Source organism: Ranitomeya imitator, chromosome 2 (assembly GCF_032444005.1).
Source record: "Ranitomeya imitator isolate aRanImi1 chromosome 2, aRanImi1.pri, whole genome shotgun sequence".
Lineage (NCBI taxonomy): Eukaryota > Metazoa > Chordata > Amphibia > Anura > Dendrobatidae > Ranitomeya > Ranitomeya imitator.
Genome location: NC_091283.1, coordinates 849,441,041 through 849,467,213, shown reverse-complemented (window position 1 = coordinate 849,467,213; position 26,173 = coordinate 849,441,041). Strand labels below are relative to the sequence as shown.

Below are 26,173 nucleotides of genomic sequence, written 5' to 3'. Positions count from 1 at the left end.
ATTATAAGGAGCACCTATGGGGCCATAAAGGTGCAGAGCATATATGGGGCACAGCATTATAAGGAGCATCTATGGGGCCATAAAGGTGCAGAGCATATAAGGGGCACAGCATTATAAGGAGCATCTATGGGGCCATAAAGGTGCAGAGCATATATGGGGCACAGCATTATAAGGAGCATCTATGGGGCCATAAAGGTGCAGAGCATATAAGGGGCACAGCATTATAAGGAGCACCTATGGGGCCATAAAGGTGCAGAGCATATATGGGGCACAGCATTATAAGGAGCATCTATGGGGCCATAAAGGTGCAGAGCATATAAGGGGCACAGCATTATAAGGAGCACCTATGGGGCCATAAAGGTGCAGAGCATATATGGGGCACAGCATTATAAGGAGCACCTATGGGGCCATAAAGGTGCAGAGCATATATGGGGCACAGCATTATAAGGAGCACCTATGGGGCCATAAAGGTGCAGAGCATATATGGGGCACAGCATTATAAGGAGCATCTATGGGGCCATAAAGGTGCAGAGCATATAAGGGGCACAGCATTATAAGGAGCATCTATGGGGCCATAAAGGTGCAGAGCATATAAGGGGCACAGCATTATAAGGAGCATCTATGGGGCCATAAAGGTGCAGAGCATATAAGGGGCACAGCATTATAAGGAGCACCTATGGGGCCATAAAGGTGCAGAGCATATATGGGGCACAGCATTATAAGGAGCACCTATGGGGCCATAAAGGTGCAGAGCATATATGGGGCACAGCATTATAAGGAGCACCTATGGGGCCATAAAGGTGCAGAGCATATATGGGGCACAGCATTATAAGGAGCATCTATGGGGCCATAAAGGTGCAGAGCATATAAGGGGCACAGCATTATAAGGAGCATCTATGGGGCCATAAAGATGCAGAGCATATATGGGGCACAGCATTATAAGGAGCACCTATGGGGCCATAACGGTGCAGAGCATATAAGGGGCACAGCATTATAAGGAGCATCTATGGGGCCATAAAGATGCAGAGCATATATGGGGCACAGCATTATAAGGAGCACCTATGGGGCCATAAAGGTGCAGAGCATATAAGGGGCACAGCATTATAAGGAGCATCTATGGGGCCATAAAGGTGCAGAGCATATAAGGGGCACAGCATTATAAGGAGCACCTATGGGGCCATAAAGGTGCAGAGCATATAAGGGGCACAGCATTATAAGGAGCATCTATGGGGCCATAAAGGTGCAGAGCATATATGGGGCACAGCATTATAAGGAGCACCTATGGGGCCATAAAGGTGCAGAGCATATAAGGGGCACAGCATTATAAGGAGCACCTATGGGGCCATAAAGGTGCAGAGCATATAAGGGGCACAGCATTATAAGGAGCATCTATGGGGCCATAAAGATGCAGAGCATATATGGGGCACAGCATTATAAGGAGCACCTATGGGGCCATAAAGGTGCAGAGCATATATGGGGCACAGCATTATAAGGAGCACCTATGGGGCCATAAAGGTGCAGAGCATAAATGGGGCACAGCATTATAAGGAGCATCTATGGGGCCATAAAGGTGCAGAGCATATATGGGGCACAGCATTATAAGGAGCACCTATGGGGCCATAAAGGTGCAGAGCATAAATGGGGCACAGCATTATAAGGAGCATCTATGGGGCCATAAAGGTGCAGAGCATATATGGGGCACAGCATTATAAGGAGCATCTATGGGGCCATAAAGGTGCAGAGCATATATGGGGCACAGCATTATAAGGAGCATCTATGGGGCCATAAAGGTGCAGAGCATATATGGGGCACAGCATTATAAGGAGCACCTATGGGGCCATAAAGGTGCAGAGCATAAATGGGGCACAGCATTATAAGGAGCACCTATGGGGCCATAAAGGTGCAGAGCATATATGGGGCACAGCATTATAAGGAGCATCTATGGGGCCATAAAGGTGCAGAGCATATATGGGGCACAGCATTATAAGGAGCATCTATGGGGCCATAAAGGTGCAGAGCATATATGGGGCACAGCATTATAAGGAGCATCTATGGGGCCATAAAGGTGCAGAGCATATATGGGGCACAGCATTATAAGGAGCACCTATGGGGCCATAAAGGTGCAGAGCATAAATGGGGCACAGCATTATAAGGAGCACCTATGGGGCCATAAAGGTGCAGAGCATATATGGGGCACAGCATTATAAGGAGCATCTATGGGGCCATAAAGGTGCAGAGCATATAAGGGGCACAGCATTATAAGGAGCATCTATGGGGCCATAAAGGTGCAGAGCATATAAGGGGCACAGCATTATAAGGAGCACCTATGGGGCCATAAAGGTGCAGAGCATATATGGGGCACAGCATTATAAGGAGCACCTATGGGGCCATAAAGGTGCAGAGCATATATGGGGCACAGCATTATAAGGAGCATCTATGGGGCCATAAAGGTGCAGAGCATATATGGGGCACAGCATTATAAGGAGCACCTATGGGGCCATAAAGGTGCAGAGCATATATGGGGCACAGCATTATAAGGAGCATCTATGGGGCCATAAAGGTGCAGAGCATATAAGGGGCACAGCATTATAAGGAGCACCTATGGGGCCATAAAGGTGCAGAGCATATATGGGGCACAGCATTATAAGGAGCACCTATGGGGCCATAAAGGTGCAGAGCATATATGGGGCACAGCATTATAAGGAGCATCTATGGGGCCATAAAGGTGCAGAGCATATAAGGGGCACAGCATTATAAGGAGCACCTATGGGGCCATAAAGGTGCAGAGCATATAAGGGGCACAGCATTATAAGGAGCACCTATGGGGCCATAAAGGTGCAGAGCATATAAGGGGCACAGCATTATAAGGAGCACCTATGGGGCCATAATCAAAGGTGCAGAGCATATATGGCACAGCATTATAAGGAGCATCTATGGGGCCATAAAGGTGCAGAGCATATATGGGGCACAGCATTATAAGGAGCACCTATGGGGCCATAAAGATGCAGAGCATATATGGGGCACAGCATTATAAGGGGCATCTATGGGGCCATAAAGGTGCAGAGCATATATGGGGCACAGCATTATAAGGAGCACCTATGGGGCCATAAAGGTGCAGAGCATATATGGCACGGCATTATAAGGAGCACCTATGGGGCCATAAAGGTGCAGAGCATATAAGGGGCACAGCATTATAAGGAGCACCTATGGGGCCATAAAGGTGCAGAGCATAAATGGGGCACAGCATTATAAGGAGCATCTATGGGGCCATAAAGGTGCAGAGCATATAAGGGGCACAGCATTATAAGGAGCACCTATGGGGCCATAAAGGTGCAGAGCATATATGGGGCACAGCATTATAAGGAGCATCTATGGGGCCATAAAGGTGCAGAGCATATATGGGGCACAGCATTATAAGGAGCACCTATGGGGCCATAAAGGTGCAGAGCATATAAGGGGCACAGCATTATAAGGAGCACCTATGGGGCCATAAAGGTGCAGAGCATATAAGGGGCACAGCATTATAAGGAGCATCTATGGGGCCATAAAGGTGCAGAGCATATAAGGGGCACAGCATTATAAGGAGCATCTATGGGGCCATAATCAAAGGTGCAGAGCATATAAGGGACACAGCATTATAAGGAGCACCTATGGTGCCATAAAGGTGCAGAGCATATATGGGGCACAGCATTATAAGGGGCATCTATGGGGCCATAATCAAAGGTGCAGAGCATATAAGGGGCACAGCATTATAAGGAGCACCTATGGGGCCATAAAGGTGCAGAGCATATAAGGGGCACAGCATTATAAGGAGCACCTATGGGGCCATAAAGGTGCAGAGCATATAAGGGGCACAGTATTATAAGGAGCATCTATGGGGCCATAAAGGTGCAGAGCATATATGGGGCACAGCATTATAAGGGGCATCTATGGGGCCATAATCAAAGGTGCAGAGCATATATGGCACAGCATTATAAGGAGCACCTATGGGGCCATAATCAAAGGTGCAGAGCATATATGGGGCACAGCATTATAAGGAGCATCTATGGGGCCATAAAGGTGCAGAGCATATATGGCACAACATTATAAGGAGCATCTATGGGGCCATAATCAACGGTGCAGAGCATTCTATATAGCACAGTTGTATATGGAGCATCTATGGGGCAATAATGAACGGTATGGAGCATCTATTTTTATTTTTGAAATTCACCGGTAAATGCTGCATTTTCTACCCTAGGCTTATACTCGAGTCAATAAGTTTTCCCAGTTTTTTGTGGCAAAATTAGGGGGGTCGGCTTATACTCGGGTCGGCTTATACTCGAGTATATACGGTATATACTAATCTTTTACATTTTAAACATTTCAAAACGCAAAATGGGCCAGTTCAAAAGTTTGGGCACCCGTGGAGATGTGTGCTCCATAGTGATGAGCGAGTATACTCCTTGCTCCAGTTTTCCCCTAGCACGCTCGGGTGGTCTCCTAGTATTTGTTAGTGCTCAGAGATTTAGTTTTTGTCCAAGCAGCTGCATGATTTACGGCTGCTAGCCAGCCTGAGTACATGTGGGGGGTTGCCTGGTTGCTAGGGAATCCCCCCACATGTATTCAAGCTGTCAAGCAGCCGTAAATCATGCAGCTACATCTACAAAAACTAAATCTCCGATCACTAACAAATACTCGGAAAAACCCGAGCAAGGAGTATACTCGCTCATCACTAGAGCTCAGATAACGGTTTCTTGCCTTGCGCAGGCGTGTACTACGGAGGACACAGAATGAACTTCAATCCAATATTGCGGCCAGCATGCAGCCAGCGGGTAAGGAAAGGGTGAATCAAACACCCGAAAACTTCGCCCATATGACCGAAAACCGGTCCCGACAAATTCAGGTGACAGGTTCCCTTTAAGAATAAAAAATGATGTGTCATCACATTCACTATCATTAGAAAAGGACAGGTGATGCAAATTTCCCAGGTTTTAAAAACCCAGCCTTCTCTACCTTTGAAGAACTCATGGCTGTTGTTTTTTGGCACAAAGAAGCTGCCTAGAACTCTGAAAATGATGGAGGCCCACAAAGCAGATGCAGGCTGTAAGAAGGCAGCAAAGCGTTTTTAAGTTGCCATTTCCTCACTTCGAAAGGTAATTAAGAAATGGCCGTTACCAGGAAGAGTAAAGGACAAGATAAGGTCTGGAAGACCAAGCAAAATTTCAGTGAGAGCTGCTTGTAGGATTGCTAGAGAGACAAGTTAGGACCCCCACCTGTGAAGAATATTGGAGATATAATTTCATGCCCATCATTTGTATCTTATTTGGCCTAGGATTATAAAACTCCTTCCTTTGTCCAGCACTCACAGGAAACTGGGCTTAGCAAGAAGCCCACATTCTCAAAGAGATCACTGGTATCTAGATCTGCAGGGGGGCCAAGCCTCAAAGACTGAGGGTACCGTCACACACTGCCATTTCGATCGCTACGATGGTACTATTCGTGACGTTCCAGCGATATCGTTACGATATCGCTGTGTCTGACACGCAGCAGCGATCAGGGATCCTGCTGAGAATCGTACGTCGTAGCAGATCGTTTAGAACTTTCTTTCGTCGCTGGATCTCCCGCTGGCATCGCTAGATCGGTGTGTGTGACACCGATCTAGCGATGCGATCTAGCGATGCGTTCGCTTGTAACCAGGGTAAACATCGGGTTACTAAGCGCAGGGCCGCGCTTAGTAACCCGATGTTTACCCTGGTTACAAGCGTAAAACTAAAAAAAAACAAACAGCACATACTTACATTCTGGTGTCCGTCAGGTCCCTTGCCGTCTGCTTCCCGCACTCAGTGACTGCCGGCCGTAAAGTGAAAGCAGAGCACAGCGGTGACGTCACCGCTGTGCTTTCACTTTCACTTTACGGCCGGCAGTCAGTGAGTGCGGGAAGCAGACGGCAAGGGACCTGACGGACACCAGAATGTAAGTATGTGCTGTTTGTTTTTTTTTACGCTGGTAACCAGGGTAAACATCGGGTTACTAAGCGCGGTCCTGCGCTTAGTAACCCGATGTTTACCCTGGTTACCCGGGGACCTCGGCATCATTGGTCGCTGGAGAGCTGTCTGTGTGGCAGCTCCCCAGCGACCACACTACGATTTACCTACGATCACGGCCAGGTCATATCGCTGGTCGTGATCGTAGGTAAATCGTATAGTGTGACGGTACCCTGAGTGTCTTGCTCTGATCTGGTTAAGGTATGAGATCTGTCAAAGTCCTGCTTGTCATATAGAGTTCTGCTGTAGCTGCAGACACCTTCTAGAGCACTCCAGAAACATAGTATCTCCATAACCCCTTATGGAATTATATGCCCTATGCGTACATTGTGTATATTTCTAAGATTCCCTAGAACATTGCAAAAGCCCACTTGGGTCTTGATCCGTTCTAGCACCCATGAGTATGGAGATACATAGAATCGTTCGTAGAAACTAGATAGCAAAGCTGTGTATTAACGCGTAGCAGGGGCCCGGACGGATCCAATGGCATCAAAACCGCCTCCCTAGGACTGTCCATTAACCCATACACCTCGAAGGCTGTTTTCACCTTCCTGACAGGCCAATTTTTACAATTATGACTACTGTCACTTTATGAGGTCATAACTCTGGAACGCCTCAATAGATCCCACTGATTCTGAGAATGTTTTCTCTTGACATATTGTACTTCATGATGTAACACCCCAGGTTCCTGGTTATTACAGTGGCATTGCTTTCCTCTCTGGGAGAGTGATGTTATGCTTGGAAGCGAGGAAGGATTCCTTTATCAGGTATCACAAACATGCAACACAGTTCTGACTCCAGGCCAGAAGGGGGAGCTCTGATCCAGCTTGTGGGTGGCTACTCTATATATATTCTGGCTGGAGGGGAAGTTAGTGCACTCTGTCAGAGGGACAGAGGAGAGAGCAGTCAGTCTGTCACAGAGGAGAGAGGAAGCAGAGAGAGAGTCAGGAAGACCGAGGGGCCATGCAGCCATGTGAGTTGCTGCAGCTCCTGGAAAGAAAAGAAAGGAACTGAGCAGTTTGTAAAGAGCGTGAAGGAGGAAGGAGCAAAGGATAGTGAAGAGCTGGAGAGAGAAGCTGTGACTGAGCTTCATCCACACTGAGCGCCGAATGCCAGCAGCTGGAAGACCGAGGTTGTGCAGTACTTCATGTCTCACCGCAGAAACCGGCAGACAGCTAGGTTTCAAGTCACCTTTCCACCATTAATGCCCGAGGACACAGTAGCAGAGAGCCCGGAGTCATCTGAGAGACCCTGTAAAAAGGCTTGAGTTACATGTCGTGCGGGTAGTGTCCTACCATCCTGGGGGACAGAGAGAACGTGAGGACCTTGTGTGAGGCCTGAGGCAGCAAGGGACTACAACACAGTGCTAGAAGGAAGGCATCCAACCCCACCTGGTTAGGGGGATTCCTGAGTTGCTTCCAAGCCGGCCAGACCACACTAGCACCTGTGATCTGGACCTTGGACTGTGGCTGCCTAGCATCCTAGCGTCCTCTATTTATTTCTACACCACCTACCACCTGTCCCAACTACACCAGGAGCCCTGGGGACCCAGTTTCACCTGTGGAAAGTCATACCATCCCAGCTGCCATAACATCGCTCCAGGGGACCCCTTTAAGCAGCGTCGGTCACCCCTGACCGAGTACCACAGTGGCGTCATGACCTGTTATTTCACAAACCCCTTTAAAGACCTTTCCTGTAATTTGAACACCCAGGGCCATGGACAGGGTCGCTACCACAGTGACCCCCCTTTCAACGACGACTGGACCCGGTACCGAGTACCCCACGGCCATGGCAGGCGTTCCAATGACAGTGCTAAAATTTCTTTGATAGGACTGGGGTCTAAGGGGCAACGTTTCTCCTTATGGAGAGTGACATACCAGCTCTGGCTTGTCAAGGTAAGGAGGCTTATTCGCGGTGCAATGCTCCTCTGGGAAATATAATATACCTCTTCAGAGAAAAAGAGGACTTAACTCTATAGCGCCACCTGTTGGAAGTAACATAGTAACATAGTAACATAGTTAGTAAGGCCGAAAAAAGACATTTGTCCATCCAGTTCAGCCTATATTCCATCATAATAAATCCCCAGATCTACGTCCTTCTACAGAACCTAATAATTGTATGATACAATATTGTTCTGCTCCAGGAAGACATCCAGGCCTCTCTTGAACCCCTCGACTGAGTTCGCCATCACCACCTCCTCAGGCAAGCAATTCCAGATTCTCACTGCCCTAACAGTAAAGAATCCTCTTCTATGTTGGTGGAAAAACCTTCTCTCCTCCAGACGCAAAGAATGCCCCCTTGTGCCCGTCTCCTTCCTTGGTATAAACAGATCCTCAGCGAGATATTTGTATTGTCCCCTTATATACTTATACATGGTTATTAGATCGCCCCTCAGTCGTCTTTTTTCTAGACTAAATAATCCTAATTTCGCTAATCTATCTGGGTATTGTAGTTCTCCCATCCCCTTTATTAATTTTGTTGCCCTCCTTTGTACTCTCTCTAGTTCCATTATATCCTTCCTGAGCACCGGTGCCCAAAACTGGACACAGTACTCCATGTGCGGTCTAACTAGGGATTTGTACAGAGGCAGTATAATGCTCTCATCATGTGTATCCAGACCTCTTTTAATGCACCCCATGATCCTGTTTGCCTTGGCAGCTGCTGCCTGGCACTGGCAGCGATCCTACAAGTCACAATTACCCCTTTATCGAGTCGTACAATATGACTTAGGATAAAAGCCAAATCAGGACTTCCATCAGGAGATATGACTTGCATTTATTTGTGAAAAATTTCAAACTTTTAATTTTTATGCCCTTAAATCAGAGAGTTATATCACACAAAATAGTTAATAAAAAACCATTTCCCACATGTTTACTTTACATCAATTTTTGAAACATTTTTTTTTTCTTGTTAGGAAGTTATAAAGGTAAAAATTGACCAGTGATTTATCATTTTACAAAAAAATTTGCAAAACCATTTTTTTAAGGGACCGTCTCACATTTTGAAGTGACCTTGAGGGGCCTATATGACAGAAAATACCCAAAAGTGACACCATTCTAAAAACTGCACCCCTCAAGGTGCTCAAAACCACATTCAGGAAGTTTATTAACCCTTCAGGTGCTTTACAGGAATTAATGGAATGTGGAAGGAAAAAATAAACATTTAACTTTCTTTCACAAACGTTTTCCTTCTGAAATACTTATTTTTTTTACTTTCGCAAGGGTAACAGGAGGAAATGGACCCTAGCTTTTGTTGTACAATATCTCCTGAGTACGCCGATACCTCATATGTGGGGGTAAACCACTGTTTGGGCGCACGGCAGAGCTCGGAAAGGAAGGAGCGCCATTTCACTTTTTGAATGTAAAATTTGCTGGCATAATTAGCAGCTGCCATGTCATGTTTGCCCCCGATGTGCCTATACAGTGGAATCCCCCCACAAGTGACACCATTTTGGAAACTAGACCCCTTAGGGAACTTATCCAGATGTGTATTGAGCACACTGAACCCACAGGTTCTTCACAGAAGATTATAACGCAGAGCCGTGGAAAAAAAACAAACATTTTTCCGAAATATTTTTTAGTTCCAAATTTTGCACTTTTACAAGGGTAACAAAAGAAATGGACCCCAAACTTTGTAGTGCAATTTCTCCTGAGTTCACCGATACCCCATCTGTGGTCGAAAACTACTTCTGAGGCGCAGTGCAAAGCTCAGGAGGGAAGTGGTGCCATATTACGGTGCAGATTTTGCTGCACTTGTGTGAGGGTGCCATGTTACATTGACAGAGCCCCTGAGGTGCCAGAAGAGCAGGACCCCCATAAGTGACCCCATATTACAAGCTACACCTGTCAATGAATCTAGGGCTGCAGGGATTATATTGACACCACAGGTGTGTCACATATTTTTACACCATTGGGCAGTAAAGACAAAATAATTTACATTTTTACCACCAAGATTGTGTATTAGCCCCAAGTTTTACATTTTCACACTGGGAAATGGGTAAAAATGGCCCCAGAATTTGTCCCACAATTTCTGCTGAATGTAGAAATCCCCCATATGTGGCTGTACAGTGCTACGGAGCCATGCGGACTTGTTGCATGCAGTGGATGTTGCTGAGTGAAAATTGCAAACGGCTGTTGTAGTGACCAGTAAGTTGTAGTGACCAGTAAGTTGTAGTGACCAGTACGCTGTAGTGACCAGTACGTTGTAGTGACCAGTAAGTTGTAGTGACCAGTACGCTGTAGTGACCAGTACGTTGTAGTGACCAGTAAGTTGTAGTGACCAGTACGCTGTAGTGACCAGTACGTTGTAGTCACCAGTACGCTGTAGTGACCAGTACGTTGTAGTGACCAGTACGTTATAGTGACCAGCACGTTATAGTGACCAGCACGTTATAGTGACCAGTCCACCTTGCAGACACCAGTACACGTTGCAGTCACCAGTACACATTGCAGTCACCAGTACGTTATGCCCAGCCCGTGCTTCTGGAGGCATGCACCAATAAGTTAGGCGGGCTCTCATCACTACAGAAATGCCAAACGTGTGGGTGCTATATGTGGGGCTCAGAAAGGAGGGGGCATTTGGATTTGGGAGCTTTTCCAGAGCCTTTGCGCTATCAGTAACGTGGAAACCCCCTATATTTCCTTTAACAGGTGACGGACCTGAGTGGGGACTTGCTTTTTGTGGATTGAGTTGGAGCTTTTATTGGGAACATTTTGCATAACGTTTGGGATCACATTTATCCTGCGCTCTACACTGAGCACTTACTTTGGGGTTTACAGCTAAATCCCTCAAGGGATCCATTCACTATAATGAGGCAGCAGAGTTACTCTGAACTCAGTCTGGTCTCTGTTGCGCGGTCTCCTTTTCAGAAGTGCAAAAACCTGTGGCCGACGGCACATGGTTATGGATTCCTAAAAAGAGAGACACCGCCGGATCACAGGTCCCATGGCATCCACAGTCCCTCCATCTGCCTCATTATAGGGAATTTTCCGCCGGGGTTCTATCTGAATCGCGTATTTCAGAGATTTACACAGAAACCCTGGTGTAAGCGCTCAGCGCAGAGAGCAGGACAAGTGTGTGTTATCAAGGAACAGAGGGGATCACAAGTCTCCCAAGTGGCAACCCCTCCCCCGAAAGTCTGGCCTTTCATCTACTGGTAACTGACCCATATACTCTGCTTATGGCTTTTGTGCTACCGCTATCTGTATTTGCATATCTGACCATTGTATATGTGTAGCCATCGAGTATATAGTCTTTTGTCTAGTCTGTCCTTGAGGCGATTAAAAATATAATTTTACCTTGTGCTGCTCTTATCTCAAATCACGAATCCACACGTTTCTCGTTTAAAGTTTCCATGCTACCGGGCCGCATTCTGGGGGACACACAGCGACCCTCGCATATGACCCCAGTCACTGCCTCACAAGGGGAAGATGTATACAGGGGGTGATATACACAGGGGGTGATATACACAGGGGGTGATATACACAGGGGAAGATCTACGCGGGGGAAGATCTACGCGGGGGAAGATATACACGAGGCAAGATATACACAGGGGGAGATATACACAGGGGGCGATATACAGTATACAGGGGGTGATCTACACAGGGGAAGATCTACACAGAAGCCCATACAGTGATATACATATATACAGGCATCTCCGGTTGTGCAGTATTTACCATTCCAGATATCCTCCACGCTGACATTGGGAATTTCTATGTTCTGTGGACACCCCGGCATGTGGATACCACCATTAGGGAAGAAATCCAGGTGACCAACCACCTGGCTCATTCCAAAGCCTGAAAGACACAGGAACAAGGCTTAGATACAATATGGGCCTTAGATACAATATGGGCCTTAGATACAATATGGGCCTTAGATACAATATGGGCCTTAGATACAATATGGGCCTTAGATACAATATGGGCCTTAGATACAATATGGGCCTTAGATACAATATGGGGCTTAGATACAATATGGGGCTTAGATACAATATGGGGCTTAGATACAATCATTCACTTAAAGATAACAGTCGTCAGGACTTTATACCCAAACTGGTGGGGAGTATGAGAAGGCGATTAATGGCGAGTAAATTCGCATCATCCTTGGAGAAATCCGCTTTACTGATGTAGAGAAATCCATTGCTACAATTGTATTTTAATTGTATGGTAATTGCATGCTAATAAGTTGCGTGTGCAGTGGGTGGGGCCTGTATTACAGCCCCGCCTCTTCCCCTATTCCCCGCCCACTGCGGCCTCCAGTATCTGACTGACAGGTCTGTAAACCAGGAGTCACCTATAGACAGGAGGAGGCAGTGGTGGCGGGAATAGGTTCTATTTCATGTAATGAGAGGTTTAGATACAATCAGAGGCTTAGATACAGATAATTCAGTGACTTTACTACAATTAGAGACTTGGAATAATTTACAGGCTGAGGTGCAAATACTTAGATACATTTTAGATACAAACAGAGGCTTAGATATAACAAAATTAGAAAAAAATTAGGAACTTAAAAACTTTTAGAAGTTTAGATACAATGATAAGCTTAGAAAAAAGCAGAAGTGCATGTAGATACTTAGATACAGCTGGACGCCTTGTATTCAGAAGCAGCGATGGCAGAATAAATCTGACGCACAGATACATTTAGATTCTTAGATACAATCAGAGGCTTAGAGACGGCGCAGGGACTCGGACACATTAATGAGGTTGGATACATTTTCATGTTTAGCTTCAATGACAGGCCTATATACATTTAGAGTCTTTGTCTGTACATGTGTTTAAGTCTCTGATAATAACATTCGGAGGATTAGATACGTGCAGCTGAGATACTGACCAAGACTGGGAACCAGCGGGCCGGCATCTGTGTGAATCACATCGACGAGAGCAGCATCGGACGGATCCAGCCGGACCTCTGTGGGGGTGTTCTGAAAGTAGGGCTCAGCGGGGTCCAGACCTGCAGGAGGACGGACACAGTGATTAGTCCACTGCGTTTAAAGGGAAAGAGCCCACAAAGCATAACGCCATGGCAACACGTGAAAGAAAAATGTGACAGAAGGATAAGAAACAATGTAATTTCAGAATTATGTCTACACACTGTCACAAAGTCACTGAAAGTGCTGGAGGGGAGATACGTTTCACTGAGGCCATTAGCTTCAGTGATTTGAAACCCAGAAGTTTCCTTCAGCATAATGTGTGTTGAGAGGGGTTAATCGGCCATTTTAAAAGGTGGGTTTTTGTGGACAACGATAAAGCGGGTGGGAGGTTGTCCGCCTTATCTCCACCCCAGGGTGTGGTCTGAGGCTTTAATAGTCGGCCCACAGAGGTGTTCAAAGGTCAGTAGGGCTGGAGAGAGGAACTCCAGTGCTTTGTGTCATGACAAGATAATAACTATACCATGGTTCAGTTTTTCCTTGAGTGGGTGGATCCCAGTAGATGCAGAGGCTGTATACCATTTTGCTTTGTGTTTCTTGTTTTGCCCAAAGGTTGTGTTTATTTTTCACTCCAGGCTGGTTTATGCAATATGCATAATAAGCCAACAGAAGATATAAAGAGACATTGCACCTGTGTCTACTGTACCTCTGTGTGCAGCCGAGTGAGCTGATGAGGTAATGCTAGGAGTGCGGGCAATTTCCCCAGGAAGCGATGTCAGACATCATGGAGGACCTGACTACGCACTTTGTGAAAGCCCAGCAAGAGACAAGTCACCTGCTTATGCAACAGATTCAGCAGCACCAGCATCTGCTCCAACAACCGCAGCACCAGCAGCACTGGGGGCAGTCAGAGGTCACAAGGGGTTGCAGAGCGGTTGCCAAAGGCTGTGGGTAAAGAGTTGCTCTGCTGGAGATGTCATGGTCCTGGTTATATAGCCGGCCAGTGTCCTATGAAAAAATGGACAGTAGCCTTGGGAGGCTCTGCTCGTACTATGCCTATCCCTCCTGCAGTGTGGACTATCAGCCAGGTGAGGGTCCGCAGACACGTCCCGTAACAATAAATGGGGTACTGGTGTCAGGACTCTTGGACTCGGGGAGTTGATTCCCAGAATACATGTGGGCGTCCGCTGTATTCACGGGGACACTAAGGACTATCCCATTGCCTGAGTGTCCATAAAAGTGAACTGTGGGGCTGAGTCGCAAGAGGTTGGGGTGATTAAGGTCCTGCTGCACCCGGTGATAATAGGGCAGGACTTTAAACTGTTCTGGGACTTATGGCGGAAGGTAGGCAGGGATACCAAGTGACTGACAGGAGCCAGTTGAACCATGATGAAACCCCATCGCAATCGGAGGTGGATGAGTTCCTCTTGTGTGTCCTGCCTGGTGATGAGGACAAGACTGTGACCAGTGAAGACCCCCTGAACTGGAGGTCTCTGGAAGAAATTTTGGGACTACTTAAATGCGGAATCTTACTCTAAAAAGGGGCATTTGACAACATGACTGTGATAAATGAGGTTGCCAAAGAGCCGGGGGCTGACACCAGGTTCCCACATTTTATTTTAAATGAGGAGCTGCTATATCGGGTCACTAAGCTGAAAGAGGAAGTGTTAGAGAAGTTGTTAGTACCAGGTCCTTTTAGGCGTAGGGTACTAGACCCGGTCCATTCTCATGTCTTGGGTGTTCAGAGGTTCTACTGGCCTGGGTGTCAGAAAGATTAACTACTGCCGGACCTGTCCTACTTGTCAGTTAACAGTTCCCGTATCCCACTTCTGAAGTCCCCTAATGATGTTGCCCATTATAGAGGTCCCATTTGACTGGATTGTCATGGACCGTGTAGGGCCCCTAGTTAAGTTCGCCGGGGGGCACCAATACATCCTAATAGTGATGGACTATGCAGCACGGTACCTGGAGGCGGTACCCCTAAGAAACTCCTCCGCCAGGAGCATAGCCCAAGAGTTAGTCCATATTTTCTCCCAGACAGGCCTGCCAAAGGAGATTATGATGGATCAAGGAACTCTGTTTACGTCCAAAGTGATAAAAAAAATTATGTAAGGCTATCCAGATTACACAAATCCGGATGTAGGTGTGCCATCTGCAGGCTGACGACCAGATGGAGAGGTTCACAAGACCTTATAACCCATGCTTAAGAAGGTCATGGAGAAGGATGGTAGAGCCTGGGATTTCCTATTGCCATTCCTGTTGTTCTCTATCAGGGAAGTCCCACAGGTGTTAATTCCCACTGTGGAAAGTAAGTTCCTGGCCAAGTGTCAAGGGCCATACGAGGTGGTCGAAAAGTTGAGTGACATCAACTACAAGGTCCACCAATCACTGAGAAGAAAGGTGTACCAGGTGTACCCCATTAACCTGCTCAAACCATGGTGGAACCGGTGGAAGCTACGGGCCTGGGAGCTAACCCTCAAGCCAGGGTCGACAATGTCACAGTGGAAGAAAGACTGTCACTGTCCCAGAAACAACAGTGCCGAGAGCTGCTTCAGAGGAACCGAGACCTGTTTTCATAATTGCCAGGTTGTGTGCTGGTCGTGGAGCATGGAATCCAGATGGAAGTACATGTGAAGGTGAAGCAAAAGCCGTATCGGATTCCCAAAGCCCGCCATAAAGTGATCTCCAAGGAGGTGAGGAGAATGTGGAGCCTGGGCATCATCTAGGTCAAAGAGCTGGTCCAGTTCCATTGTCCTTATGCCAAAGCCAGAGAGAGTGAAGTTTCTGTAACGAATACAGGAAGCTAAATGAGGTGTCAAAGTTTGACTCATATCCGATGCCCCAGGTCGATGAGCTCATTCAGACGCTGGGGTCAGCGCTGTTCCCAAGTGCCAAGGAAAAAACAGCCTTCTCTACACCTGATGGGTGATTTCAATAGACCAGGATGCCATTTGATCAGCAGGGAGCCCCAGCCACCTTCCAGAAAGCCTCTCAAAAAAAGTACGCTGCAGCTTATCTGGACGACATTGTGATCTTCAGCCCGGATTAGGGAAGCCACCTGCAGAAGGTCTATGCGGTACTGGATGCACTGAAGAAGGCAGGGTTTTCCATAAACCCAAAGAAGTGTGCCTTAGGTTAGGAAGAGGCAAAATACTCGGGCTACATCATCGGAAGGGGCAACATAAAGCTGCAAGTAAATAAGGTGGAGGCAATCCAAAATTAGCTGCAAACGGTCTCCAAGGAGCAAGTTTGAGCTTTTGTGGGAATTGTAGGATACTATCAGCGATTTATCCCAAATTTCGCCATGATAGCCATCCCTCTGACTGATCTTCTTAAGGGCACAAAGACGTCAATGGCCGAGTGTTCCACGGAGAAGCGGAGATGCCATTCCAGGAGTTGAAGCTTGCCCTATACAAACAGCCAGTCTTGGTCACCTCCGAAATCAGGTTGGGAGCTGTGTTGTCCCACGTGGTAGATATGGATGAGCATCCAGTCCTATTCCGGAGTAGGAAACTCTCGTTCTAGGAAAAGAACTATGCGATCGTAGAAAAAGAGTGCTTGGCCAACAAGTGGGCGGTTGACACCCTGAGGTACTACCTGTTAGGCCGGAAGCTCAGGATAGCGTCAGACCATGCTGCACTGAGATGGATCAGGTGAAGGAATGGGAAGAATGCCTGGGTGACTAGAAGGTTTCTGGTGCTCCAGGACTTCCAGGTAACGCAGATGCCCTATCCTGACTTCCCTGCTTAGAGAGTGAAGATGCCAAAACTCCCAGCTTTGGGCACATGGGGGATATGTGACAAACTCACTGGCAAAGTGCTGGAGGGGACATACGTTTTACTAAGAGTATTAGCTTCAGTGACTTGAAGCCCAGAAGTTTCCTCCAGCACAATATGTGTTGAGGGGTTAATCAGCCATTTTAAGGGCTGGGTTTTGTGGACAACCATAGAGTAGGTGGGAGGTTGTCAACTTTATCTCCACCCCAGAGAGTACCTGTGTCTACCTCCGTGTGCAGCCGAGTGAGCCGATCTACCAGAACACATATCTCCTCACTGACCTGAAATTCTGCTGATGCCCCTCTTCCTCTTTCCTGCCTCTCCAGCAGTGTGTGCGCCCAGGCTGTGCCCGATCAGGTGGACGTTGGCAGGAGAATAGCCAAAGTTACTCTACAAAATGAGGGAAATGGAGAAACCGTCTATAAGTGAAGAATGGGGAAACAAATTGTTCACCATGCGGCTGGAGTGAAGGTCACGGTAGGTGGCATCATTATAGAAGCACCATAGATGGCACTGCTATACATATGACATGGACGGGCACTGCTGTAGAGGTGACATGGACGGGCACTGCTGTAGAGGTGACATGGACGGGCACTGCTGTACATGTCACATGGACGGGCACTGCTGTAGATGTCACATGGACGGGCACTGCTGTAGATGTCACATGGACGGGCACTGCTGTAGATGTCACATGGACGGGCACTGCTGTAGAGGTGACATGGACAGGCACTGCTGTAGATGTGACATGGACGGGCACTGCTGTAGATGTGACATGGACAGGCACTGCTGTAGATGTGACATGGACGGGCACTGCTGTAGATGTCACATGGACGGGCACTGCTGTACATATGACATGGACGGCCATTGGTGTAGAGGTGACATGGACGGGCACTGCTGTAGAAGTGACATGGACGGGCACTGTTGTAGATGTGACATGGATGGGCACTGCTGTAGAGGTGACATGGACGGGCACTGCTGTACATGTCACATGGACGGGCACTGCTGTAGATGTGACATGGACGGGCACTGCTATAGATATCACATGGACGGCCACTGGTGTACATATGACATGGATGGGCACTGCTGTACATATGACATGGACGAGCACTGCTATAGATGTGACATGGACGGGCACTGCTGTAGAGGTGACATGGACGGGCACTGCTGTAGATGTGACATGGACGGGCACTGTTGTAGATATCACATGGACGGGCACTGCTGTAGATGTGACATGGACGGGCACTGCTGTAGAGGTGACATGGACGAGCACTGCTGTAGATGTAACATGGACGGGCACTGCTGTAGAGGTGACATGGATGGGCACTGCTGTAGAGGTGACATGGATGGGCACTGCTGTAGAGGTGACATGGACGGGCACTGCTGTAGATGTGACATGGGCGGGCACTGCTGTAGAGGTGACATGGACGGGCACTGCTGTAGATGTGACATGGACGGGCACTGCTGTAGATGTCACATGGACGGGCACTGCTGTACATATGACATGGACGGCCATTGGTGTAGAGGTGACATGGACGGGCACTGCTGTAGAAGTGACATGGACGGGCACTGTTGTAGATGTGACATGGACGGGCACTGCTGTAGAGGTGACATGGACGGGCACTGCTGTAGAGGTGACATGGACGGGCACTGCTGTAGATGTCACATGGACGGGCACTGCTGTACATATGACATGAACGGCCACTGGTGTAGATGTCACATGGACGGGCACTGCTGTAGAGGTGACATGGACAGGCACTGCTGTAGAAGTGACATGGACGGGCACTGCTGTAGAGGTGACATGGACGGGCACTGCTGTAGAGGTGACATGGACGGGCACTGCTGTAGAGGTGACATGGACGGGCACTGCTGTAGATGTCACATGGACGGGCACTGCTGTACATATGACATGGACGGCCACTGCTGTAGAGGTGACATGGACGGGCACTGCTGTAGAGGTGACATGGACGGGCACTGCTGTAGATGTGACATGGACGGGCACTGCTGTAGAGGTGACATGGACGGGCACTGCTGTAGATGTGGCATGGACGGGCACTGCTGTAGATGTGACATGGACGGGCACTGCTGTACATATGACATGGACGGCCACTGGTGTAGATGTCACATGGACGGGCACTGCTGTAGAAGTGACATGGACCTGCTGTCATCTCCTCCTGTATATAGTATATACCTGTGTGTCATCTCCTCCTGTATATAGTATTTACCTGTATGTCATCTCTTCTGTATATAGTATATACCTGTGTGTCATCTCCTCCTGTATATAGTATATACCTGTGTGTCATCTGCTCCTGTATATAGTATATACCTGTGTGTCATCTGCTCCTGTATATAGTATATACCTGTATGTCATCTCTTCTGTATATAGTATATACCTGTGTGTCATCTCTTCTGTATATCGTATATACCTGTGTGTCATCTCCTCCTGTATATAGTATATACCTGTGTGTCATCTGCTCCTGTATATAGTATATACCTGTGTGTCATCTGCTCCTGTATATAGTATATACCTGTATGTCATCTCTTCTGTATATAGTATATACCTGTGTGTCATCTCTTCTGTATATAGTATATACCTGTGTGTCATCTCCTCCTGTATATAGTATTTACCTGTATGTCATCTCTTCTGTATATAGTATATACCTGTGTGTCTTCTCCTCCTGTATATAGTATATACCTGTGTGTCATCTCCCCTGTATATAGTATATACCTGTGTGTCATCTCCTCCTGTATATAGTATATACCTGTGTGTCATCTGCTCCTGTATATAGTATATACCTGTGTGTCATCTGCTCCTGTATATAGTATATACCTGTGTGTCATCTCTTCTGTATATAGTATATACCTGTGTGTCATCTCTTCTGTATATAGTATATACCTGTGTGTCATCTCCTCCTGTATATAGTATTTACCTGTATGTCATCTCTTCTGTATATAGTATATACCTGTGTGTCATCTCCTCCTGTATATAGTATATACCTGTGTGTCATCTCCCCTGTATATAGTATATACCTGTGTGTCATCTCCTCCTGTATATAGTATATACCTGTGTGTCATCTCCTGTATATAGTATATACCTGTGTGTCATCTCCTCCTGTATATAGTATATACCTGTGTGTCATCTCCTCCTGTATATAGTATATACCTGTGTGTCATCTGCTCCTGTATATAGTATATACCTGTGTGTCATCTGCTCCTGTATATAGTATATACCTGTATGTCATCTCTTCTGTATATAGTATGTACCTGTGTGTCATCTCTTCTGTATATCGTATATACCTGTGTGTCATCTCCTCCTGTATATAGTATATACCTGTGTGTCATCTGCTCCTGTATATAGTATATACCTGTGTGTCATCTGCTCCTGTATATAGTATATACCTGTATGTCATCTCTTCTGTATATAGTATATACCTGTGTGTCATCTCCTCCTGTATATAGTATTTACCTGTATGTCATCTCTTCTGTATATAGTATATACCTGTGTGTCATCTCCTCCTGTATATAGTATATACCTGTGTGTCATCTCCCCTGTATATAGTATATACCTGCGTGTCATCTCCTCCTGTATATAGTATATACCTGCGTGTCATATCCTCCTGTATATAGTATATACCTGTGTGTCATCTCCTCCTGTATATAGTATATACCTGTAAGTCATCTCCTCCTGTATATAGTATATACCTGTGTGTCCAGATGTGTGACTGTGCAAAATTTTGTGGCTGTAGCTGCAACGGTGCAGATGCCAATCCCGGACATACACACATACATACACACACACACACACACATTCAGCTTTATATATTAGATATATACATATATACATACACACACACACATTCAGCTTTATATATTAGATATATACATATATACACACACACGCAGTTTTATATATTAGATGACTATTGTGGATATTCTATATATATACTCTCATTCCCTGCAAGATGGAGTTTGTGATCAGATAAGGGGTCTCAGGAAGTCCTCGTCTAACAGAAAAGTGAGAGAAAAGGAAACTAAGTGAGAGACAAACCTAAACTGAGATGTATGCTAAAGTGAGATGTATGCTAATGGCAGCACATATTTACCGATAAGATGAGCCAATTATATTGTTACAATGCATGAATACCAATAACCTATATAAAGAGTGACCGGACGATGTAATAAAAAGAGATCTGCTTTGATGCTCAGTGTATCAGCGTGGCTCTTACGTGCACGTATTTGAATTTTGGAATTTAATTTGGAACAGGCACAACGTCTCAGAACATCCCACATTATGTGGCGATGACACTCATTGCTTCTGACGTTGGCGTCTGAACGCGCCGGGCTCCAGGAACTAAGACGCATTACCTGAAGGATGTCCAGGAGATACGCCACCTCTGCCCCCACCACACGGATGTTGTTGGCGGCCTGGGAATACTGCGTGCGCGATCCTCCGCTCCAGTCCACACAGATGCAGTTAGAGTCTTCAATCTGGAACAGTTTCTGTAGGAAGAAACACAATCCGTCATCTGAAGATCCAGAGAAGAAACACAGGGAAAATAAAGCATTTCCCACAGATTGTAGCCAAAAATACTGCACATTATAATCGGCCAAATATTGGCGACTTTACTCTTACACAACTCTCTCCAATACTGCAAAGTGAATGTGATCTGAGCACCATTGTACCCATAGGGTGTAAGCTAAATTCATCGGTTGTAGTAGCTGCAGCTCTGGAGGTGACTGGAGGATAAAACATGATGTAACAGCAGAATAGTGACCGCAGCTCTGGAGGTGACTGGAGGATAAGACCCGATGTAACAGCAGAATAGTGAGTGCAGCTCTGGAGGTGACTGGAGGATAAAATATGACCTGAGAGCAGAGAGGGATTTGAGCAGTTATTGTGGAAGCTTAGTCCTCGTACCCTGCATATGTCAGACAGCCAGGAGGTCTCTCCGCTGTCAATGAAGCCATGAATCACAAATCGAGTTTTCTTGGAAGTACGGAAGTTTGAGGATGAGATTGAGGAGGGATTGGTGGCGCTGATCACCTGAAAGAAGAGCACACAGTCGGGTCGGTGCACAGATCATTGCCTGCTAGACAATGGCAGCCAGAACTCTGCATGTGGTATAACAAGAGCCTTGCCTGGTAGCTGTTCTGATTACTCTTGGTGTACAGAAGGAAACGAGTGTTAATTTTTTCAGGGGACAATGGTAATTTAGTGATGGGTCTCTCTACGGTGCCGGCCCATGGTTTGGCATCACTAAAGCAGCCGATTCGGTTATAACAGACCTCAGCACCTGAAAAAAAAAGAAAACAATAAGTACTTTACATATTATCCTCCAGAGCTGCACTCACTATTCTGCTGGTGCAGTCACTGTGTACATACATTAGTGATCCTGAGTTACATCCTGTATTATACCCCAGAGCTGCACTCACTATTCTGCTGGTGCAGTCACTGTGTACATACATTACATTACTGATCCTGAGTTACATCCTGTATTATCCTCCAGAGCTGCACTCACTATTCTGCTGGTGCAGTCACTGTGTACATACATTACATTACTGATCCTGAGTTACATCCTGTATTATACTCCAGAGCTGCACTCACTATTCTGCTGGTGCAGTCACTGTGTACATACATTACATTACTGATCCTGAGTTACATCCTGTATTATACTCCAGAGCTGCACTCACTATTCTGCTGGTGCAGTCACTGTGTACATACATTACATTACTGATCCTGAGTTACATCCTGTATTATACTCCAGAGCTGCACTCACTATTCTGCTGGTGCAGTCACTGTGTACATACATTAATGATCCTGAGTTACCTCCTGTATTATACCCCAGAGCTGCACTCACTATTCTGCTGGTGCAGTCACTGTGTACATACATTACATTACTGATCCTGAGTTACATCCTGTATTATACTCCAGAGCTGCACTCACTATTCTGCTGGTGCAGTCACTGTGTACATACATTACATTACTGACCCTGAGTTACATCCTGTATTATACCCCAGAGCTGCACTCACTATTCTGCTGGTGCAGTCACTGTGTACATACATTAATGATCCTGAGTTACCTCCTGTATTATACCCCAGAGCTGCACTCACTATTCTGCTGGTGCAGTCACTGTGTACATACATTAGATTACTGATCCTGAGTTACATCCTGTATTATACCCCAGAGCTGCACTCACTATTCTGCTGGTGCAGTCACTGTGTACATACATTACATTGCTGATCCTGAGTTACCTCCTGTATTATACCCCAGAGCTGTACTCACTGTTCTGCTGGTGCAGTCACTGTGTACATACATTACATTACTGATCCTGAGTTACATCCTGTATTATCCTCCAGAGCTGCACTCACTATTCTGCTGGTGCAGTGACTGTGTACATATGACATTACTGATCCTGAGTTACATCCTGTATTATACCCCAGAGCTGCACTCACTATTCTGCTGGTGCAGTCACTGTGTACATACTTTACATTACTGATCCTGAGTTACCTCTTGTATTATACCTCAGAGCTGCACTCACTGTTCTGCTGGTGCAGTCACTGTGTACATACATTACATTACTGATCCTGAGTTACATCCTGTATTATCCTCCAGAGTTGCACTCACTATTCTGCTGGTGCAGTCACTGTGTACATATATTACATTACTGATCCTGAGTTACATCCTGTATTATACTCCAGAGCTGCGCTCACTATTCTGCTGGTGCAGTCACTGTGTACATACATTACATTACTGATCCTGAGTTACCTCCTGTATTATACTCCAGAGCTGCACTCACTATTCTGCTGGTGCAGTCACTGTGTACATACATTACATTACTGATCCTGAGTTACATCCTGTATTATACCCCAGAGCTGCGCTCACTATTCTGCTGGTGCAGTCACTGTGTACATACATTACATTGCTGATCCTGAGTTACATCCTGTATTATACCCCAGAGCTGCGCTCACTATTCTGCTGGTGCAGTCACTGTGTACATACATTACATTGCTGATCCTGACTTACATCCTGTATTATACCCCAGAGCTGCACTCACTATTCTTCTGGTACAGTCACTGTGTACATACATTACATTACTGATCCTGAGTTACATCCTGTATTATACCCCAGAGCTGCACTCACTATTCTTCTGGTACAGTCACTGTGTACATACATTATATTACTGATCCTGAGTTACCTCCTGTATTATACTCCAGAGCTGCACTCACTATTCTGCTGGTGCAGTCACTGTGTACATGCATTACATTACTGATCCTGAGTTACATCCTGTACAGTCATGGCCAAAAATTTTGAGAATGACACCAAAATTCTATTTTCACATGATCTGCTGCCCTCTGGTTTTTATTAGTGTTTGTCTGATGTTTATATCACATACAGAAATATAATTGCAATCATATTATGAGAACCAATCGGTTATATTGACAGTTAGAATGAGTTAATGCAGCAAGTCAATATTTGCAGTGTTGACCCTTCTTCTTCAAGACCTCTGCAATTCTCCCTGGCATGCTCTCAATCAACTTCTGGACCAAATCCTGACTGATAGCCGTCCATTCTTGCATAATCAATGCTTGCATTTTGCCAGAATTTGTTGGTTTTTGTTTGTCCACCCGTCTCTTGATGATTGACCACAAGTTCTCAATGGGATTAAGATCTGGGGAGTTTCCAGGCCATGGACCCAAAATCTCTATGTTTTGTTCCATGAGCCATTTCGTTATCACCTTTGCTTTATGGCAAGGTGCTCCATCATGCTGGAAAAGGCATTGTTGGGCGCCAAACTGCTCTTGGACGGTTGGGAGAAGTTGCTCTTGGAGGACATTCTGGTACCATTCTTTATTCATGGCTGTGTTTTTAGGCCGATTCCCTTGGCTGAGAAGCAACCCCACACATGAATGGTTTCAGGATGCTTTACAGTTGGCATGAGACAAGACTGGTGGGAGCGCTCACCTTCTCTTCTCCGAATAAGCTGTTTTCCAGATGTCCCAAACAATCGAAAAGGGGATTCATCAGAGAAAATGACTTTGCCCCAGTCCTCAGCAGTCCACTCCCTGTACCTTTTGCAGAATATCAGTCGGTCCCTGATGTTTTTTCTGGAGAGAAGTGGCTTCTTTGCTGCCCTCCTTGAAACCAGGCCTTGCTCAAAGAGTCTCGCCTCACAGTGCGTGCAGAAGCCCTCACACCAGCCTGCTGCCATTCCTGAGCAAGCTCGGCACTGCTGGTAGTCCGATCCCGCAGCTGAAACAGTTTTAAGATACGGTCCTGGCGCTTGCTGGTCTTTCTTGGGTGCCCTGGAGCCTTTTTGACAACAATGGAAGCTCTCTCCTTGAAGTTCTTGATGATGCGATAGATTGTTGACTGAGGTGCAATCTTTGTAGCTGCGATACTCTTCCCTGTTAGGCCATTTTTGTGCAGTGCAATGATGGCTGCACGTGTTTCTTTAGAGATAACCATGGTTAACTGAAGAGAAACAATGATTCCAAGCACCAGCCTCCTTTTAAAGTGTCCAGTGATGTCATTCTTACTTAATCATGACTGATTGATCACCAGCCCTGTCCTCATCAACACCCACACCTGTGTTAATGGATCAATCACTAAAACGATGTTAGCTGCTCCTTTTAAGGCAGGACTGTAATGATGTTGAAATGCGTTTTGGGGGTTAAAGTTCATTTTCTGGGCAAATATTGACTTTGCAAGTACAGTAATTGCTGTTAAGCTGATCACTCTGACATTCAGGAGTATATGCAAATTGCCATTAGAAAAAATGAAGCAGTAGACTTTGGAAAAATTAATATTTGTCTCATTCTCAAAATTTTTGTCCATGACTGTATTATACCCCAGAGCTGCAGTCACTATTCTGCTGGTGCAGTCACTGTATACATACATTACATTACTGATCCTGAGTTACATCCTGTATTATACTCCAGAGCTGCACTCACTATTCTGCTGGTGCAGTCACTGTGTACATACATTACATTACTGATCCTGAGTAACCTCCTGTATTATACTTCAGAGCTGCACTCACTATTCTGCTGGTGCAGTCACTGTGTACATACATTACATTACTGATCCTGAGTTACATCCTGTATTATCCTCCAGAGTTGCACTCACTATTCTGCTGGTGCAGTCACTGTGTACATATATTACATTACTGATCCTGAGTTACATCCTGTATTATACTCCAGAGCTGCGCTCACTATTCTGCTGGTGCAGTCACTGTGTACATACATTACATTACTGATCCTGAGTTACCTCCTGTATTATACTCCAGAGCTGCACTCACTATTCTGCTGGTGCAGTCACTGTGTACATACATTACATTACTGATCCTGAGTTACATCCTGTATTATACCCCAGAGCTGCACTCACTATTCTGCTGGTGCAGTCACTGTGTACATACATTACATTACTGATCCTGAGTTACCTCCTGTATTATACTTCAGAGCTGCACTCACTATTCTGCTGGTGCAGTCACTGTGTACATATATTACATTACTGA

General features: G+C 46.1%; 1 protein-coding gene across 1 annotated transcript in view; it reads right to left on the bottom strand.

Annotated features, from left to right (window-relative positions):
• LOC138667843 (pancreatic triacylglycerol lipase-like) overlaps positions 1–26,173 on the bottom strand; it is a 44,742-nt gene that overhangs the window by 17,745 nt on the left and 824 nt on the right. Inside the window, exons 2-7 of the mRNA XM_069755929.1 lie at positions 21,801–21,955; positions 21,580–21,705; positions 21,027–21,161; positions 16,946–17,054; positions 12,852–12,971; positions 11,699–11,818 (exon numbers count right to left, since the gene is read on the bottom strand). Coding sequence (XP_069612030.1) covers positions 11,699–11,818; positions 12,852–12,971; positions 16,946–17,054; positions 21,027–21,161; positions 21,580–21,705; positions 21,801–21,955 — 765 coding nt within the window. The remainder of the gene's footprint in view (positions 1–11,698; positions 11,819–12,851; positions 12,972–16,945; positions 17,055–21,026; positions 21,162–21,579; positions 21,706–21,800; positions 21,956–26,173) is intronic.